Consider the following 21,571-nt stretch of genomic DNA (forward strand, 5'->3'; position numbering starts at 1 on the left):
ACCCTCAGTCATAGAACCAGTGCAGGAATCCTATTTTCAGTGCTGTGTCTCAGTCTCCTGTTCACTTCATTACTATCCTTGTAAGTCGGCCGTATCCCCAGGAGCCAATGGATTTTTCTGGGCCAGGTAATAAATGAAACACACTGATGTTTAACAGAGTTTTCATGTGATTTCACTTGGATTTGCTCTTTGAATATGCTGACCAAGTTCTTTCTTCCTAGGTCGTAAAGTTTATGTGCAGGTATATCGAGTTTATGTATTAATCATGTAAACCCTTTTGTTATGTGAAACCAAGTTTCAACTTCAAGTGCAGCCATTATATGATATCTGTGTGTACTGACCATGAGCCACAAACCCACTGCAGTCCCTAGCAATAATTTATGATACATATTATACACTTTTACTATATTTATAAGAATGTACAAAATTCTTTCCTTTTACCCCGAGTTCCATCTGTTTGTTTTTTTCTTCTTGTGTGAAAGAATAAAGATTCATCCTATTCCCTTTGTTTAATCCCTTTTGCTTTCCCTCTGTTGGTACAATTAGAATGCTAATTGTTCAAATCTCGGTAATTGAAGTTTCAGAAATGTGTGATGCTGGTCACTTGACTTAATAAGACTAGATATATAAACAGAAAACTCGTCTATTTCCTAACTGAAAACAATTGAATGAATTTGTTGTTTATTAGCAAATAGTAGTGAAAACTACACTATGAAACATGTCTGTGGGGGGGCCACATAATGAAACAGTGCTTAGCACAGCGAGTCCACATTTCCAGCAACCGATTAGGCATTACACATCGCTGTCATGCACGGAAGCTCTCTCTCCAGATTCCTTACAGCTGCAACTCCCTGTGAGGAAGTGATGGCAGAGCTCGTCTGAGGCAAAAGGTAGCTGCCTTTGGAGACATGATGGCATGCCCGCAGTCCCAGCTCCACAGAGAGGCAGGAGACCAGGAGTTTAGGAGAAGCCTGGGCTACATGGGACTGGATTAAAAAAAAAACAAAACAAAACATAGAAACAAGCAGTAGCTGAGGAAGGGTAGACACAGACCATCAGTTAAAGGCCCACAATGCCCCTTGTGGTCTTCACAATTCAGCCTCCTAGACATGACATAGTGCTCTGTGCCCTTGCACTGTGTGACTGGAGCCCAAAGCCAAACCAGAAGAAGCTAAGCTCTGACCCTCGCGATGTCACCAGCCATGTAGTCACAGCAGACACCTGGTGAACATGCTCTGCTGTTTCTGGAGACTGCTTTCTCATCCATCAGTTCAGAAGATGAACCCATACCTGTGTGTAGAACACCACTTGCTTTTTTTAAATAGCTTCCAGAGTTACATGGCTTTAATGTTTGTTTGTTTGTTTGTTTGTTTTGGTTGGTTGGTTTTGCTTTATTGAAAACAGATCCTTCTCTCATATAGTAACTCCTGACCAGAGTTTCTTCTCCCTCCACTCCTCCCAATTCCCCACCTCCACCTCAGTCCATTCTCCCTTTGTCTCCCTTCAGAAAAGAGCAGGCCTTCTTGAGATAACATCAAACATGACAAAATACAGTTAAGACAGGACAAAAGCCTGCACTCGGATGCTGGACCAAGCAACCCAACAGGAGGAAGACTTCCCAAGACAGGCAAAAGTCACAGACACAGCCACTGGCACTGTGAGGAATATGACAAAAACGCAAGGCTAACAGCTGTGTCATAGGCAGAGGACCTCCTGCAGACCCCTGCAGGCCCGTGCTTGCTGCTCCATTCTCTGTGAGGCCCTAAGAGCCATGTTCTGGTGGCCTCCATCCTTTCTGACTCCTACATCTCACAGGGTCCTGATGGTGACCTCACATTTAAGCTGTATCTGCATAATTCCTGGCCATTGGTCTCTGTGTCCCCTCCCATCTGGTGCTGCAGGAAGCCTCTGATGACAGCTGGACACCGATCTAAGTATAGCAGAGCATTATTAGGAATCATTTCACTGACTTATTTGTTTGAATGGCCAATCATGTTTGGTTCTGACCTAGGTCTCTGGGCCATCCAGCCTCCAGTTCCTGACAGTCCAGGCACTGTCAGCTATGGGCTCCCTCTGGTGGAATGGGCCTCAGGTTGAATTAGACATTGGTTGGCCACTCCTGTAAGTTTTGTGCCACCATTGCCCCCACAGATCTTGAAGGCAGGATAGATTGTAGGGCAAAGGTTTTATGACTGGGTCAGTGTGGAAGTTTGAATGAAAATGGCCCCATAGGCCAAAACCTGAACCGTAAATTCTGTTTTCTGTCTCTGTTGACTGACACAGGTTGAAGAAGAAATGAACTCGACTTTCATTTTTGTTGGTGTGTTTTTTTTTTTTTCATCAAGGTGATGAGGAAACTGTTTGTCCCTATTTCCTTGTTAGTTTTCTGACAGGAACACACAGAGGCTCTGCTGGTTTGTAATCAAGTGTTCCAAGGCTTGCCTGAGTGAAAGCTTGTGACCCCCTCTTGGGGAATCCCCACACAGGAACACTATGTTGTGTTTGAACTTGCCCTATGGCAGATACACTCTGTCCACAGTTCCAAGAGGAATAGAACACAACATCCACCAAAGAGATGGTTGCTACTAGGCATTGCTGAAATAAAAATACTACAAGATGTGCAGACGATACGACAAAAAGTTCACAGAAGTCAGACTTACAAATGACACACTCATGGATACTTATGCACTAACTCTGCAGATAGGACAGGTACTGCCAATCATATAAACACATAAATAAGATAGCAAGGAAAAAAACCTTACGAAAGACATAAGAGACCTCTAAAATGGACACCAAAGAAAGAAACTGAGAAGGCACTAGAGGAAAGACCCTTGTTCTTGAACTGGCAGAAGGAATGTAGAGCAACTGACTATGTAACAAATGCAGGCTACAGATTCATTGTGTCACCACCAAAACTTAGCCACCTTCTTCTCACAACTAGCAAAATCAGTCTTGAGATTAAATGGAGCTCAGATGACCCCACATCCAAGATGATGCTGAACAATAGGCATCTGGAGGTGCCAAATTTCCAGGTATTAATAGAGCTGAGGTAAGGAGAACAGCTTGGTACAGGCCCAAAATGGACACGCAGACTAATAGAATACAAGGAGGGCCAAGAGATAAAACAACAAAAATAAAGCCAACTATTTATATACATATAAATAAATCTTTATGTGTGTGTGTGTGTATATATTAAAACATACATTGGAAAAGAGACAGCCTTGTCAATAAATAGTACTGGGAAAACTCGATCTCCACGTGCAGAAAAAGAAACTATTTTGTGTCTCGGTGTAGGCTTAGATTTCCACCAAGCCTACTTTATATAGGTTCTTAAGCACCTTTACCTCCCTTCTAACCTTCAGGCTATGAACAGTAACCAGTAGCCTTGGCAGTAGTTTGTGATGTTTGTGGTAACCTTGACCAATGACTCGACATGATGTAATGACACTCATTACATTCCTGGCACTCGAGGTGACGTAATATCTTTCTTGATAACATAAGCTGTCTCATTGGGGCACTGTCTTCTTCCGTACGTGGTGACACTATTGAAATTCCTTTCATATGTGTATAAGTTTTAGGGTGCTACTGTGGTAGTAGGTTTGGATATACCTTTTCAAATGGCTTCAATGCTTTTTGTCTCTCCATTCCCTCCTGTACCTTGCCCGCCCATTCCTTCCCACTTAATCCTATTCTAGCTCTTCATTTATCTCTGGGAATTGAACCCAGGTCCTCTGGAAGAGCAGCCAGTGCTCTTAACCACTGAGCTACCTCTGCAGTGCCCCTTCATTTGTCTCTTTATGACATAGTGAACTCTTATTCTCATTCTTTGGAGGATCCTATCATCCTCCCTGGTCCCTTACCAGCTGCCTAACCTCTGTTGTTTTCAGATGGAACCACACATGTCTAACACTTACAAGGGAACATCCACACATAGGAGAAACATGCTGTGTTTGTCTTTGGGGGACCGTGTTACCCCATTCAGGATGATTGATTCTAGATGCATTCATTTCCTTGAGAGTTTTGTGATTTGTTGTTTTCTTGACAGCTGAATAATGGTCCATTGTGTCAGTGTGTCACCTTTCCTGTGTCAGTCTATCAGCTCATGGATACTGATGATGTTTCCTGTTTGTGGCTATAATGCACAGCCCAGCAGTGAACATGGATGAGCAACTGCCTCTGTAGTAATATGTCTAGCACTTTGGGTCTGTTCCCGAGTGTATTTAAGCTGGATATTGCAACAGGGTCGATTTTCAGGTTTTTGGTAGGGTTGCTTGCTTCTGAAGGAGGCAACTTATCTTGGCTCTTGGTGTTTGTATTTTTTGCACTGGTATCTACAAATCTGTAGTTAAAATATCTGTTGTGTTTCTTGTTGTAAATATCTGGTCTTGTCTTGGTTGGGTGTGTGTTCTGGCTTTTGGATGCTTTATGCCCACTGTGGTCCTAATCAAGTGTGGTAGCTCTGTGGTCCCCAGGTTCCAGCATAGTGTGAGGGCTGTGAGGACCCTGTAGAGAGCTGTTCATGTCCTCAGATACTCAGAGGAATAGAGATGAGTAGAAGAAAACGCCTTAGGGTAGCAGGAAAAACATACAAGAGCTCTGGGTCATTTCTGAAAGCCCGAGGCCCAGGGGTGGAGATGTGGAGATGTGGAGATAGGCTCCTGTGGACAGACTGCCACAGGCTGAGGGTAAGTCTACAGAGACCAGAATGGAGGGCAGGAAGGAGGATGAAGGCCCCTTAGCTGAGTACTAGCCTAGTGTGGCAGCTGGGGCTCCCTGCTGGACAGAGACTCAGAGGACCATCAGAATCACAAAGGATTGGATGATCTAGGAGGAACGACTGAAAGGGGTCACAGGAAGAACTATGGGAACACTGAGTCTGTAGCAAGAGCCAAAATGGATATGTTGTTACTTTATGCATCAATTCCTAGTGTTTAAAAACACCCCTATTGCTGACGAGTCCTTTCCTGTTATGAGAAGATGCTGAAGGAAGGACCTAAGATAAACTATAGAAACTAGGGAAAGACCTGGGAAGGTGCAGCTACAGCAGCTGCTAACCTATAGTCTGTAATCTCTAGGGTTGTAAAGGATCTTGGGAAGTAGCAAATATAAGAAAGGAGGCTGAGCAAGGCATGAGGAGCAAGCCAGTGAGCAGTACCCTCCATGGCATTAGCCTCAGCTCCTGCCTGCCGGCTCTTGCCCGGCTTGAGTTTTTAACCTGACATCCGTTGGTGATGAACAGAAATAGATGTACAAGCAGAATAAACCCTTTCCTCCACGACTTGCTTTTTGATCACAGTGTTTCATTAGGAAAATAGAAACTCTAACTTAATGAGATCATCAAAGATAGAATTTCATGGTTGCTCATTATGTGTGGGTTTGGGTTTGTGTGTGTGTGTGTGTGTGTGTGTTTTTTTTTTTTTTGTTTTGTTTTTTTTGTTTTTTTTTTTGAGGTAGTGTCCTTTGTAGCCCAGGATAGCCTCAAACACCTGGCTGAGGGTGTCCCTGTATCCTGATCTTCCCACTCTGATCATACAGCCATTGGCTATTACATTTGGGGTATGTTTCACTGTGAAGATGAAGAAACTGACATCAACGGTGTTGAGAAGGTAAGATTTTCTAGGACAAATTCTCCTTTTCCAGGTCAAAAATATTTTTGATTGTCTCACTTTATTATTACTGATAAGATGAACAAACATGGAAATCTTAATAACATTATTTTGGGACTTGAAATCTTTCATTTATAACTTAGTTTCCTGCTATATTGTGAACTTTTAAAATCAATCATTGCTGATTTACAATATAACAGAAACCAAACAGGAAAAAAAATCTTCATTAGATATTTTGCACAAAAAAGTTCTTTTTATATTTATAATTTTTATTTAAAATTAGACAATTCCATATGTTTATATAATGCATTTTAGCCAAACTCCCCCACCCCAGCCAGCCCACATTTCCTGTCTCCCTTACAGTTGCTTCAACTACTTCTCTTTACAGGTTTCTTTCCCATAGTCATATCTTGGGGTTTTGTCTCGTGAGCCACAGAGTTTAAACAGAGCTGTCTGTGTGATTCTGGGCTTCAGACATTCCAGTGGAGCCTGGCAGGCTCAGAAGTGAGGATACATGTGAAATCAGTGACAGCCTCACTCCCATGATCCCCCAGTAGCAGGTAGTTCTGAGAATGGGGGTGGGGCCATTGTGTTTCTCTGTGATCCTTGCCTTGCCAATGAGGGGCCCAGTGTTCTGCAGGTAGCTGTGGTATTATGAGAAAGCTCATGGTTGCCCTGGCTGTGTCATGCCCACCATATCGCATTTCCAGCCCTTTTCAACTTCTGGCTCTTGCACACTTTCTCCAATGTCCTAAGCTTTGGAGGGGTGCTGTAGGTGTCCTGTTTGGGGCTAAGCCCTTAAGTATCACTTAGTCGTGGTACTGTGAGCAGCCATGGGTCTCTGCATTCACCACTGTTCACAATGATGGAATCTTCTCTGGGTAATGCTGGCTGTAGCAGTTGTCCATGAGTATAATTACAAACATTCAGAAGACAGTTTGGAACCACATCTATTTAAAGAACTGTAGAAACTTTCTCACCCAGGACCTGAGAACTTCCAGTTTCCTGTGGTGTAGTTGCACATAAGCACATGTGAAGAGGATACTCATTATAGAAGCTAAGGCCACATGATTCTTCCAGAACCCCCATGATGAGAGCTCAATGCCCTGGAATGTCAAGAACTCTTCACCAGAACATCTGAAATTCAACACACACAGAAAGTCAAAGTTTATTTAGTATATTCACTGATACTTCCCTTTAAAAAACTCAGTTTCAACACATCATTAAAAATTTCTTTATGAAAAGAAATTTGATAGATGTCATCAGATGCTTACAATTTTGTTATATATTATGCAAATTTGTTATATATTATGTATAAATTATGTATAAATTATACAAATTATACAAATTTGTTATATATTATGCTAATCAATGTAAACAACTGAATCAGGTACCTTAGTTAATTTAAAAAACAATCCAAACAGGAGTAGTTAGCACATGCACTTAAAACAGAAGCAGACTTAAAGAATTTGACCACATTTACAGAGTCACATTATAATCCAACTTTGTTGACTTACAAGGTCACACATTCATGTCTAAATCTACAAGGCTGCTCTCTGCAGGGACAAAAGCACAGATAACATACTTGCTACTCCTGAAGCAGAAATCCTCAGCTCCTAACAACACATAAAGACCTTCCAAAGAGATCAAAGCTTTGTGCAATTCAGCTGAGCCATGAGACAGTCATGCGAAAGAACACAGCACAGAATTCTAGACTGGGGAGATCAAGGGTTTCTGACAGGAGTCTGTCAGTTCCTGTCAGCTCCTGAACTAAGGCTGCAGTGACAACCGCAGATGCTTAGCTATAGGACATCCCCAGCAGCCTTGGTGACAGTGGAGCCTGGGTGACAGTGGAGCCTGGGTGAGAGTGGAGCCCAAGGAGACTTGGAGCACAGCAGGATGCCATGGTCCTGACACAGGGTACAAAAGCAGCTGCTGCTGAAAATACTGCAAACAGCTACAATTACTGCTGTGCATTTCCACCCCTGTGTCCCTCCACTCCCTTGTATCTCTTTGGATTTGGCAGCTCACAAATCTGCTGAAAGAGCAGATTTCTTCTTTTCCTTTTGTGAGGACAAAGCTGTGAGTATGACATCATCTATGTCCTCCTGCATAGAAACTGATTAGGAATTTGTATTAGACAGGTGCCAGACCACACCAGGAGGGAGGAGATGTGGGAAGTAAGATCTCCACAATACAGGTAATCTCAACAGTAATTGAAAGCACAAATTTGTATTTCTATTATTATTATTTTGAATATCAATGAGATGTAATATTAGCATATTCCTCTCTTGTTTATATATCAAAATCAAAATATGAGAATGATCATAGAAGGTGAAGGTATTGAAACTTTAAAATAATGCACTCTAATTTAATTTAAAAATCTGTGTTTCTATTTTAATGGCATTGGACAAAAATGAGATTTCCATCCCAACATACTGAATCATATGTTACTTCAATTGCAGGACATAGCCTCTGACAGGACATTTCACACACACACACACACACACACACACACACACACACACACACCTTTGATTTCTTGAAGTCTTCCAGTGTGTAAGGCAGAGAGAAGGCTGAATGCTGGCAGGCAGAGCTCATCACTGCTCATCCTTGCTGCCCTGACATTCTTGGGCTTGGCCCACAGAACCATAATCTATACACATAGAAACTCTGTGCCCTTGCTAGACTATCAGAGCAGCCCATATCCAACTCAAATGTTCTGAAACAAGGAACTCAAATCCACAACAAACACCAAGACCAATTGTCAAGAGGCCCCAAAGAGCACTTTCTGCATATTATCTACATCATGGAGCAGAAGGGTCCAAACACATTCACACGTGCGTGGTAGGCATGACTCACTCTGGGGAAGAGGCATAAAACAGGGTTAACCCTGAAAGGACAGGCTGCCCTCTAGGTGTACTAGCATCCTGTGTCTGCACTGAGGCACTGAACCCAAGCTTACATTACGTAGTTCTGACATCTGCTGAGTTCTTCTTCATTGGCTTCTAGACAGAAGGTTTGTCCCAAGAACTCATTGTGCAACAAAGCCTGTAACATAAACAGGAACCCAGAAGGGTAAATTGTTTCATATATCCATAAGTTTCCAAAAGAATGAATACAGCTGACTTGAAGTTCAATCTTTACTGCTATTTGCAATTGTTCTTAAACACAAAACCTACCAGGTTTACAGTCTGCCCACAAAGCAATCAGGAGGCTTAGGATTGAAATGATGGTCCTTCCAATCAACTAAGAGAAGGATTCTCTAACTACATTACCCCAGACCTCCTCCTTCCATACCCTCTAAGTCCATAACCCCATAAACACTGTAATTAAAACAACACAATTCATTGAGTGAATGCTACTGGTTTATAGTAACAATATTGTTTGCTTTTCATCAAAAGCAATTGTGACTATTGGAGTTAGAAAGTATTTGAAGACACTTTCCTACAGAGATAGGCTTGTAAAGCCAATATGGTTATGGGTATCAGATGATTTATTTCTTTTAATTTCCTGATATGAACTATATATCATAGTCTCTAATCCTTTTATCCTTTCCTTTTTTTGGGTAGAAACACGGTGATAGGTGTAGAGGAATTTTAATTCAGAACAAGGCTGCTCTGGCAAGAGATCACATCCAAAGACCTTCTAGGTCTGAGTGATCCAGCTGGAATACAAACACACCTTTAATCCAGGAGACAGAGGAAAGCAGATTTGGGCTCAAGGACAGCCTGGTATAGAGCAAGTTTCAAGATTAAAAAAAAAAAAAAAAAAGTTTAGGGCGAGGTGTGGTGCATGCATTTAATCCCAAACAATGAAGGTAAAGTTAGTTTGTAGGAGGAAGCACCCATGTTTGGATATGTTGTTTATTTGAATGACAGAGAAAGTAACGAATCAGAGAAAGATTTGAGAGGACAGGATATACCCAACTCTCACAAGAACATAAAGAGATACTACTTAAGGGAGCAACACAGAGAATGAGAGAGTGAAGGCAGTTTTACAGGGTCAGTAAACAGAGACATTCCAGAGAGACAGACCTCAGGTGAAGACCAAATGAGCCAGAGAATGAAAAGGAGTCAGGAGATTAGAGCAGATTGCTTGAGTTAGTTTGAGTCCAAGCAGAGCAACTCAAGGATGGAGAGAAGGGATAAGTCAACTGGAAGAGGAGTTGGAGCCAGAACAGCTGAGTTGAACCAGCCAGACCAGAGCACAGTAAGATAAGAAAGGGTGAGCTTATTAGGCAGTGAGTCTCAGAGGCTGAAAATGTTCTAGGCCTAGCTTAAATTTTACAGATGCCAGACGCTTCCAGGACTAGGCCTAGGTTAGCAGACAGAGATAGTAAGTCTCAAGACAACAACTGAAACAGGAGAATAAAATTTCCTTTTCCATGTGTTTTCCCCCATAACATCCATCTTTTCTCTACTCTGAGATTTATCTCAGCTTTCATTTCCCTCAAATAACCCAGATGACTTACTGACCTAGGGCTAACCTCTCTTGCTCCTAGAATGATCTTCCTGGGTCAGAGCTGCTTAGAGCCTACAGCTGGGGAAAGGGCACAGTTGAGATTCATTTCCTTTACTGCAGTTGGAGGACGCTGTACAGTGTCAGAGAGGACAGTTTACCTGGAATCCATAGTGAGGGATGTTAAAGTACTGAATCCATGAGAGTTCAGGCGATAAGCTTCCAAAATCTAGGGACAGACCCGATAAAACCTACAGAGGGCAGAGACATGAGTCAGAACTAATTCGGTGACTCAGACTTCTACAAAAGAGCCTCTGTCTTCAAGACCCCTACATCCTTCTGACCATTTCTATTCGGATCAGACTTTTTTAAAAAACATTCTTTCTGCTAACTCCAGACAGAAGCCTTCACTCTTGGTCAAACCAGGATACTTCATGTGATTAAAAAGAAAGACCTGCTCCCCAACTCTGCAGAAGCCAAACCCTATGGATGCTCACATTATAATTAAAGTAACACGTAACCTACGCACATCCTCTATACTTTAAATACATCTGTCCCACATATGTGAAATCCTCCTTATCATATCTAATTTGTGTAGCTCTATAGTTTATAGTGCACAGTTCAGGGGGTGGAGATGTTCAGAGCAGAGCATTATTTGTTTCATGTATTTTCAATATGTGGTTAGTTAAACCTTTGACAATATGACAGGCCAACCATAGTGACGATTCTAATAAACTGCTGCCACCTACATCAAGAACACACATGGGAAGAATGCTGTCCTGCCTCTTTTATATCAACTTGACACAAGCTAAATTCACTGGAAAGGAGCGACCCTCCATTAAGAAAATGCCTCTATGAGATCAGCTGAGGTCAAGCCTGGGGGAGGGGCCATTTCTTTATTAGTGACTGATGGGACAGGGCCCAGTCCAGGGTGGGTGGTGCCATCCCTTGCTGGTGGTCCTGGGTTCTATAAGAAAGCGGGCTAAGCAGTCATGGAGAGCAAGCCAATAAGCAGCACCTCCATGGCCTCTGCATCTGCTCCTGCCGCCAGGTTCCTGTCCTTCTTGAGTTCCTGTCCCAACATCCTTTGGTGGTGAATAGCCATGAAGAAGTGTAAGCTGGACAAGCCCTTTCCTCTAAATTATTTGGCCATAATGTTTCGTCTCTGTAATAGAAATCCTAACTACGACAAACACTGAACCTCAAGTTAATAGAACTTTCCATTTACAAGAATTTTCAGTCTCTCTTCATGAATTTGGGAGTAATTTGGAATTTAAAATACAACTTAAGATAACCTGAAGCCTGGCACTGATAAACTGCACAATGTGGAAGAGCAGAAAATGTGCCCAAAGCCCCATTTAAGAGTCCCCAAACCTCAGCATCCCAACAGAGGGGACAGAAAGGACTGGTGGGGACAAACAAGAGACAGCTGTGACAGTCACATAAAACTTGCCCTATCTGGCCGTATCCTAGACCATCAAAGCAATGACTGTGGGGACATGCATTCAGACTTGACCAGAGCGATTGCTCCCACACCATATACAGCATCTGGCTTCAGACCCAAATCCTATGGGTCATTCAGGTTCCTCAGCTACCAGCCAACATCAACGCCAGCCAGATGGCTAAAGGCCAGTGTCAGAACATACTCAACAAGGGCCAGGGCACTACAGTATCAGCAGAGCTCAGTTGTCCTAGCAGAGCAAGTCCTGGATATCCTGACATGGGCAAAGCACAGAAGGATAACCTTAAATCCAACCACAGCAGAAATGATATGAACATCAGCACACAAATGGCTCTACTTATGGGATATGCTTGGTGCAAAATGCAGAATCTGGTTGGACTTGTCTGTTGACTGATATGCATTAAGTGTGTAATTTGTGGCCATGGAAAACTAAGACTGGGCAACCAGTTTTAAAGAGATAGCAGAAGCTTGTCTACACAGGAGACTGACTTATTTGTGCCGACCTAGTTGTGTGAACTATTCCTAATGCTTTTCCAGACCTGGGTGAGCCTGAGATAGAGTTCTCATGGGAAAGATGCACATTGCTCAGTACCTTCACTCTCCCATGCATGGCTAGTGAATAAACCAAGCCTTCTTTGCAGCACTTAAAATGGCAGGCAAGTCTCCTACACCAGCAAGAAAGAAAGGCAGCCATCTGTTCCTTCTGTGAGGGAATCAGCCAATCACAGTGGTTTCCTGAAATTCCAGTTCATTATGGTTTTGCAATAAGAAGCCCAAGAGAGAGGTGGGGCAAGATGGTGGTGCTGGGAGGACTCTCATTCTGACCAGCAGCACAGCAGGATCGGCACAGTGACCAGTAATCAGAACTCGCGGCCATAAAACACAGTGATTATGTTTCCCAGGAGAGAGGATACCCCACGGTGGGGGATTCAATCAGCTCTTAACTCACCCGGCTAAACCTCGGAAGAGATCCTGGTTCCTCCAGATGCTTGACTGCCAGCCCCAGCCCAGAACTACATGCCAGTGTCTCTGGTCACAGTCCCAGACAGAACCATGCACACCACAGTATCAGAGACTGCAATTTTCAGGTGAGAGATAACCCCACAGTGCAGGAAACGACTGGGGCCGACCTTTTCCAGACATCCCCTGGAAAAGACTCGGGTTCCACAGGCATCCCAGGAGCCAGCCTGGAGCCAGAGCCGGGGACCCAGGCGCCTGCACAGAGCCCTGCCTGCGTGCCTGATTCGCAGCCTCAGATAGAACTGTGGGCACCAGGGCACCAGCGATTGAGTTTCACTGTCTGGTGTAAACACACAGGGAGGGAAATGGCTGGTCTGATATCAGAGCACTCAGCCGACACCCCCACCCCAAAAAGGTCTTTGGAAAATTACCCAGTTTAGGCAGACACGCAGGCTCCCAAAGGCCGGAAAGGCAGACACAGGCAGTTTCTGCATGCCAGCCAGCTGGCGGAGACTGAGCAGTGCGCCCCTGGGCAAAAAAGAGACTGGGAGTCCCTGTCTCCAGAGAATCCACAGAGAAGGAAAGAAACTGTACTGACTTAAATCACCCAGTCCTTCCCAGGAAAAAGTCTCGCAGACTGGCGGGGCTGAGCCACCATCACTCAGCTGTGCTCCAGACACAGGCACAAACAATTGCTACGTGCCAGATGTCCAACTGGTTCACAGCAGCTGATCATTAAATTTACAGCAAGAAACCCAGAAAAAGGGCAGCTGTCCTCAGGACTTCCCTGGGTGAGAGGAGAACCCTCTCGACTAACAAAGACCACAGTTACCACTCAGGTCTCTATCCCTGAGGTGAGCAGCAGCAACTCCTGAAAAAACGCCAGCCATCCAGGGACTATACCCAAAAAGCTGAGAAGACTTCTTTCAGGAAAAACCAGCTTTCTGCCAAGGGGATTCTCTCCACCACAGGATCCCCAGGAACCACCAGAAAATAACCCCAAACATCTAAGGTAGCACAATGGGTAGAGGCCAGTATAAAAGCTCAAGCAACAAAAGACAGAGCAATATGGCATCTCCAGAATGCAGTTACACAGAAGCAAGTAGCCCTGGACACCCCAACATAACTGAAATCCAAGAAGATGACCTAACAACTATGCTCATGAAGATGATAACAGAGGAAACAAATAAGATATGTAAAGACATAGAGGAAGATAAACTCAAAGAGAAAATTGCCATCTGTAAAAAAATAGAGGAAGCTGCAGCCAAACAGTTCATGGCCTTTAGAAAGGAAATGCTTAAAGCATTGAATGAAATAAAAGAAACAGAATTGAAGGAACTAAAAGAAAAAGAGGAAAGTACAATCAGACAGGTAAAGGAAGTAAACAAAACAACTCAAGACCTGAAGATAGAATTGAAAAAATTAAAGAAAACACAAATGGAGGAAATAATGGAGAGGAAGAATCTAGGGAAGAAAACAGGAACTACAGAGGTAAGCATAACCAACAGACTACAAGAGATGGAAGAAAGAATCTCAGATGTAGAAGATACAATGGAAGAAATCGATATATCTGTCAAAGAAAATGTTAAATCCAAAAAATTCCTGACAGACCATCCAAGAAAGCCAAGACAATATGAAAAGACAAAACCTAAGAATAATAGGTATAGAGGAAAAAGAAGAATCACTTCTCCAAGGCCCAGAAAATATTTTCAACAAAATCATTGAAGAAAATTTCCCCAAGTTAAAGGAGAGGCCAATAAGAATACATGAGGCCTACAGAACACCCAACAAATTTGACCAGAAAAGAAAATCCTCCCGCCACATAATCATCAAAACAGTAAGTATACAGAACAAAGAAAAAATACTAAAAGCTGCAAGGGAAAAAAGCCAAGTAACATATAATGGCAAACCCATTAGAATCACACCTGACTTTTCAACTGAGACTATGAAAGCCAGAAGGGCCTGGATGGATATCATGCAGACCCTAAGAGAACACAGATGTCAGCCCAGGCTACTATACCCTGCAAAGCTCTCAGTCCTCATAGACGGAGAAAACAAGATATTCAATGACAAAAACAAATTTCAACAATACCTACACACAAATCCAGTATTACAGAAGACACTGGAAGGGAAAATACAACCCCAAAAAATTAGCTTCTTTCAAGAAAACACAGGAAATGATTAACCTTACTACAGTAAAACAAAAGGCAACCAAGCACACAACCTGATGATCACAGCCAACATCAAAATCAAGGGATCTGACAGCCACTGGTCATTAATCTCTCTCAACATCAAGGGACTCAACTCTCCAATAAAAAGATACAGATTAACAGAATGGATATGTAAACAAAACCCAGCAATCTGTTGCATACAAGAAACACACCTAAGGCACAAAGATAGACATTACCTGAGGGTAAAAGGTTGGAAGACGACTTTCCAAGCAAACGACCCAAGAAGCAAGCAGGAGTAGCCATTCTAATATCTGATAAAATAGACTTTCAACCAAAATTAATCAAAAGAGGTGGGGAAGGACACTTCATACTCATCAAAGGAAAATTGCATCAAGAAGACATCACAATCCTGAACATCTATGCCACAAATACAAGAGAACCCACATTTGTTAAAGAAACAGTGATAAAATTTAAACCACATATAGATCACCACACATTAATAGTGGGAGACTTCAACACCCCACTCTCAACAAAGGACAGGTCAACAAAACAGAAATTAAACAAAGAAACAATGTCTCTAACAGAGGTCATGAATCAAATGGACCTAACAGACATTTACAGAACTTTACACCCAAACACAAAAGAATTTACCTTCTTCTCACCACCTCATGGAACCTTCTCCAAAATAGACCATATAGTTGGTCTCAAAGCAAGCCTCAACAGATACAAGAAGATTGAAATAATCCCTTGTATCTTGTCTGATCACCATGGAATAAAACTGGACCTCAACAATAACAGAAATAGCAAACAGCCTACCCACACATGGAAAATGAACAACTTGTTACTAAATGACAGCTGGGTCAGGGAAGAAATAAAGAAAGAAATTAAAGACTTCCTAGAACTCAATGAAAATGAAGACACAACATACCCAAACTTGTGGGACACAATGAAAGCAGTGCTAAGAGGAAAGTTCATAGCACTAAGTGCCTTCAAGAAGAAATTCGAGACAGCTCATTCAAGCAACTTAATGGCTCACTAAAAAACCCTAGAAGAAGAAGAAGAAGAAGAAGCAGACACACCAAGAAGGAGTAGACGGCTGGAAATAATCAAACTCAGGGCTGAAATCAATCAATTAGAAACAAATAAAACAATTGAAAGAATCAATGAAACCAAGAGCTGGTTCTTTGGGAAAATCAACAAGATAGACAAACCCTTAGCCAAGCTAACTAAAAGGCAGAGAGATACTACCCAAATCAACAAAATCAGAAATGAAAAGGGGGACATAACTACAGACACTGAGGAAATCCAAACAATCATTAGGACTTACTTCAAAAGTCTATACTCAACAAAATTTGAAAATCTAAATGAAATGGACAATTTTCTTGATCGATTTGACTTACCAAAGCTGAATCAGGACCAGGTAAATCAATTAAATAGTACTATACCTCCCACAGAAATAGAAGTGGTCATCAAAAGTCTCCCATCCAAGAAAAGCCCCGGACCAGATGGCTTCAGCGCAGAATTCTACCAGACCTTCAAAGAAGAGCTAACACCAATTCTCTTCAAACTATTCCACAAAATATAAACAGAAGGAACATTACCAAACTCATTCTATGAGGCCACAGTCACCTTGGTACCTAAATCTCACAAAGACTCAACAAAGAAAGAGAATTTCAGGCCAATCTCCCTTATGAACATTGATGCAAAAATACTCAACAAAATACTTGCAAACCGAATCCAAGAACACATCAAAGAAATTATCCACTATGACCAAGTAGGCTTCATTCCAGGTATGCAGGGGTGGTTCAATATGCAGAAATCCATCAATGTGATCCACCATATTAACAAACTGAAAGAAAAAAACCACTTGATAATCTCCCTAGATGCTGAAAAAGCATTTGACAAAATCCAACATCCATTCATGTTTAAAGTCTTGGAGAGATCATGGATACAAGGCACATATCTAAACATAGTAAAGGCGATATACAGCAAGCCTATAGCCAACATCAAACTGAACGGAGAGAAACTTAAAGCAAGCCCACTGAAATCAGGGACAAGACAAGGCTGCCCACTCTCTCCATATCTCTTCAACATAGTGCTGGAAGTCCTTGCTAGAGCAATAAGACAGTTGAAGGAGATCAAGGGGATACAGATGGGAAAGGAAGAAGTCAAATTATCACTATTTGCAGATGATATGATAGTACACATGAGTGACCCCAAAAACTCTACCAGGGAACTCCTACGTTGATAAATACCTTCAGCAAAGTGGCCGGATACAAAATTAACTCAAAAAAATCAGTAGCCCTCCTGTATACAAAAGACAAAGGGCTGAGAAAGAAATTAGAGAAACAACACCATTCACAATAGCCACAAATGACATAAAGTACCTTGGTGTAACCCTAACCAAGCAAGTCAAAGACTTGTATGAAAAAAATTTCAAGTCTCTGAAGAAAGAATTAGAGGAAGATATGAGAAGATGGAAAGATCTCCCATGCTCATGGCTTGGCAGGATTAACATAGTAAAAATGGCCACCTTACCAAAAGCAATCTACAGATTTAATGCAATTCCCATCAAATTGCCAACACAATTCTTTACAGACCTGGAAAGAAAAATTCTCAACTTTGTATGGAATAACAAGAAACCGAGAATTGCTAAAACAATCCTCTACAATAAAAGATCTTCTGGAGGTATCTCCATCCCTGATCCAAGCTGTACTATAGAGCAACAGTTATAAAAACTGCATGGTACTGGCATAGAAACAGAAGGTGGATCAATGGAACCCAACAGAAGACCCAGAAATAAACCCACACACTTATGGACACCTGATTTTTGACAAAGATGCCAAAACCATACAATGGAAAAAAGATAGTATCTTCAACAAATGGTGCTGGTCTAACTGGATGTCTACATGTAGAAAAATGCAAATAGATCCATACTTATCACCCTGCACAAAATTGAAGTCCAAGTGGATCAAAGACCTCAACATAAAATCAGACACATTAAATCGGCTAGAAAAAAAAGTGGGAAATATCCTAGAACTCATTGGTACAGGAGAAAACTTCCTGTACCTGAACAGAGCACCAACAGCACAGGCTCTAAGAGCAACAATCAATAAATGGGACCTCATGAAACTGAAAAGCTTCTGTAAAGCAAAGGACACTGTCATCAAAACAAAACGACTGCCTACAGATTGGGAAAGAATCTTCACCAACCCTTTATCTGACAGAGGACTCATATCCAGTATATATAAAGAACTAAAGAAGCTGAAAAGCAGCAAACCAAGTAATCCACTTAAAAAATGGGGAACAGAGCTAAACAGAGAACTCTCTGTAGAGGAATATCGAATGGCAGAGAAGCACTTAAAGAAATGTTCAACCTCATTATCCATTGGGGAAATGCAAATCAAAATAACCCTGAGATTTCACCTTACACCCATCAGAATGGCCAAGATGAAAAACTCAAGTGACAACACATGCTGGAGAGGTTGTGGAGCAAGGGGAACTCTTCTTCACTGCTGGTGGGAATGTAAACTTGTACAACCACTCTGGAAATCAATCTGGCGCTTTCTCAGACAACTAGGAATAGCGCTTCCTCAAGATCTAGCCATACCACTCCTAGGCATGTATCCAAAAGAGGCTCAAGTACACAATAAGGACATTGGCTCAACCATGTTTGTAGCAGCTTTATTTGTAATAGCCAGAAGCTGGAAACAGCCCAGATGCCCCTCAACTGAAGAATGGATGCAGAAATTGTGGTACATCTATACAATGGAGTATTACTCAGCAATGAAAAATAAGGAAATCATTAAATTTGCAGGTAAATGGTGGGACCTGGAAAGGATCATCCTGAGTGAGTTGTCCCAGAAGCAAAAAGACACGCATGGTATATACTCACTCATATAAACATACAACATATGATAAACCCACTAAAATCGGTACATCTAAACAAACTAAGCAAAAGAGAGGACCCTAACTAAAATGTTCAATCCCCATCCTGAAAGGCAAAGAGGATGGACATCAGAAGAAGAAGAAAACAGGAAACAACCTAGGAACCTGCTACAGAGGACCTCTGAAAGCCAGAAGAAGAAAACAGGAAACAACCTAGGAACCTGCCACAGAGGGCCTCTGAAAGCCTCTGCCCTGCAGACTATCAAAACAGATGCTGAGCCTGATGGCCAACTGTTGGGCAGAGTGAATGCAATTTTATGTAAGAAGTGGGAAATAGCAAGAGCTGGAGAGGACAGGAACTCCACAAGGAGAGCAACAGAACAAGAAAATTTGAACACAGGGAACTTCCCAGAGACTCATACTCCAACGAAGGACTATTCATGGAGATAACCTAGAACCCCTGCCCAGATGTAGCCCATGGCATTTTAGTGTTCAAGTGGGTGCCATAGTAATGGGAAGAACAACTGCCTCTGACATAAACTGATTGGCCTGCTCTTTGATCATCTCCCCCTGAGGGGGGAGCAGCCTTACCAGGCCACAGAAGATGACAATGCAGCCATTCCTGATGTGATCTGATAGACTAAGATCAGAAGGAAGGAGAGGAGGACCTCCCCTATCAGTGGACTTTGGGAGGGGCATGCATGCAGAAAGAGGAGGAAGGGTAGGATCAGGAGCGGAGGAGGGAGGGGCTTATGGGGGGGATACAAAATGAATAAAGTGTAATTAATAATAATAAAAAAAATTTTTAAAAAACCCAAGAAATGTTTCCTGAAAGGGGATGTTAATTACATCGTAGAAGTACATGAGAGGAGTAGCCACAAAGGAGAGCAAAGGTGACTCCATTTCCACTGCAGACCATAATAAGCTCCAGCATAAGGCCTCATTGTCCACGCACTGATTTGTCAAGTGGGTTAAGGTATAAAATGTGAGAAGAAACACGAGGAAATCTTTTCTCTCAGAAGATCCGACTCACCAGCATGAACACAAAGTAGATGGTCACCAGCAGTGTTGACACAACCACAGCATTCTCCCCTGTGTGTACAGACAGTGACAGGGAGCTGGCAGAATAAGTCAGCAGCATCATGGTGAGCATCATGGTGAAGAAGCCCTTCACACTTGCTATTGCTCCTTACAGGGAAAAGAAGTGTGTCAGCCGGGCAGCCAGGTCAACGGAATTGTACAGGTTTCAGACAACAATTTTATCATCGGAGGGACTCGTGAGAGCTTCACAGTTACTGGACTATTCTGCATCTCCAGCGTCATTATGTCCTTCCGTGTGACTACCTAAGACCTGTTCTCCTTCATACATGATTGACGACATCCTGACAAGGAGAACTGCAGGCACACAATTGGCCAAAAATCCTACTGCCTTCTCCCATGGAGGAATCACCAGCTCAAATGGTCATGTGTACATTCCCCTGTGATTACTAGTCATAAATTTCACTAGTCATAAATGTGGGATGAGGACTGCACCATTTTGGTCACTTTAGCACAAGCTAGGGTCACAAGGAAAGAGGGAGCCTCCTCAGGAGAATACTCCTCCCAGACTGTGAGGTCTCAGGTGGGTGTGGGAGTGCCCACACTGGGCAGGAGGCTCTGGGTTAAGTGAGAAAGCAGGCCAAGAGAGCCATGGCAGCCAGCAGGCAGGCAGCACCCTCCACGGCCTGTGCCCCTTCCTGCCTATAGGCTCCTGCCCTGACTTCCCTTCCTGACATGCCGTGAGCTCACAACAGTGAGTTAAACAACCACAAGGTGGCTTTAGCCTTAGAGGACAGAGTCATCTCCACCTCAGTTTCCCCAGGAAATCACCACAGAACTGCTGTGGAGGGTATCAGTCCTCCTGGGCTGATGTGTAGTCTGTATGGACCAAAAACTCCGAGTCACACATAGTCGTGTGTTCTGTAACAGTCACAAGCAAGCAGGGTACAGTCTGGGGAGCTGAGTTGCCAGTTCTTTAAAAATGTCATTAATGTTGTTGTTGTGTGTATAATTCATGAGTGTGTACGGGTGTACATGTGTCATGGCGTATACCTATCATGGCTATCACGTGTCATGATGCACACATGAGATTGTAGGGCAGCTTTCTGGAGTGATTGTCTCTTCCACTGTGGATTCTGCTGCTCACACTCAGGGTGTCAGCTTGCAGGACAAGCACATTTACCCATAAGCCTTGCCATTACTTAAAAGACTGATCCTGGGAGATATATCTCTTCTAAAACCAAGTCTAAGCTTTCTGAGCACTTGTTTTTTCATAAGTGTGTCTGTGTATACATGTGTGTGTACACATGTGGGTGTGAAAAGTATGGAAATTCTAGAGTCTAGGGTGAAGCCAAATTGTAGTGCCCAAATGAATCTGTGTCTTTAGTTTAAGTCATGGTTTATATTATATAATTTCAATGAATCATTATTCAGTGTCCTCTCTCTTTGTTAGATGGTAGCATAGGACAATGTATGCATTAGGATTTTTATACATATATACACATTTGTGAGATATTACTCACTTTGTGTACTTTATTTCCATGTAGACACACTTATGCATGACCCCAGAGGAAGCACACAGCTGAGACGTGGCTCAGTGTTTAAGAGCAGCCCAGGGTTCAGTTCCCAGCAGCACATGGTGGCTCCTTCTCATGTAACTCCCCTTCCACACTCGACATCCTATTCTGGCCTCCATTCAGTTAGTGCATGCCTGTATGCACAGAGACACACACTCAGGCAAACACGCAAATAAGGAAAAAGCTTTACAATACACGTTGATAGCTAGCTAGTAAATGATTTTGCTCTCTTGCCACTGCCTGAAATGTGTGAGTTATTCCTCATTATAACACACAGAGGAACTTAGTTAAACCACGGTTTCATTAACAACTTTTGGTGTTCCTTTGGAACAAGTCTTAGAGCCTCTCCTCATGCTGAACACCTGTTTGGCCAGCACAAGGTGGAGACATGCTTTTCTACTTGAAGGC

At 42.6% G+C, this 21,571-nt stretch overlaps 1 protein-coding gene across 1 annotated transcript in view; it reads right to left on the bottom strand.

Moving 5' to 3' along the window:
• Nucleotides 1-6,333: 6,333 nt before the first annotated feature.
• Nucleotides 6,334-21,571, bottom strand: part of LOC129667078 (ATP-binding cassette sub-family G member 3-like) — a 33,006-nt gene continuing 17,768 nt past the window's right edge. The window contains exons 8-11 of the mRNA XM_055594516.1: nucleotides 19,582-19,736; nucleotides 10,229-10,318; nucleotides 8,572-8,657; nucleotides 6,334-6,743 (exon numbers count right to left, since the gene is read on the bottom strand). Coding sequence (XP_055450491.1) covers nucleotides 6,557-6,743; nucleotides 8,572-8,657; nucleotides 10,229-10,318; nucleotides 19,582-19,736 — 518 coding nt within the window. The 3' untranslated portion in view covers nucleotides 6,334-6,556. The remainder of the gene's footprint in view (nucleotides 6,744-8,571; nucleotides 8,658-10,228; nucleotides 10,319-19,581; nucleotides 19,737-21,571) is intronic.

The sequence above is a fragment of the Psammomys obesus genome, unplaced genomic scaffold (genome assembly GCF_907164565.1).
Source record: "Psammomys obesus unplaced genomic scaffold, mPsaObe1.curated_primary_1811, whole genome shotgun sequence".
NCBI classification, from domain to species: domain Eukaryota; kingdom Metazoa; phylum Chordata; class Mammalia; order Rodentia; family Muridae; genus Psammomys; species Psammomys obesus.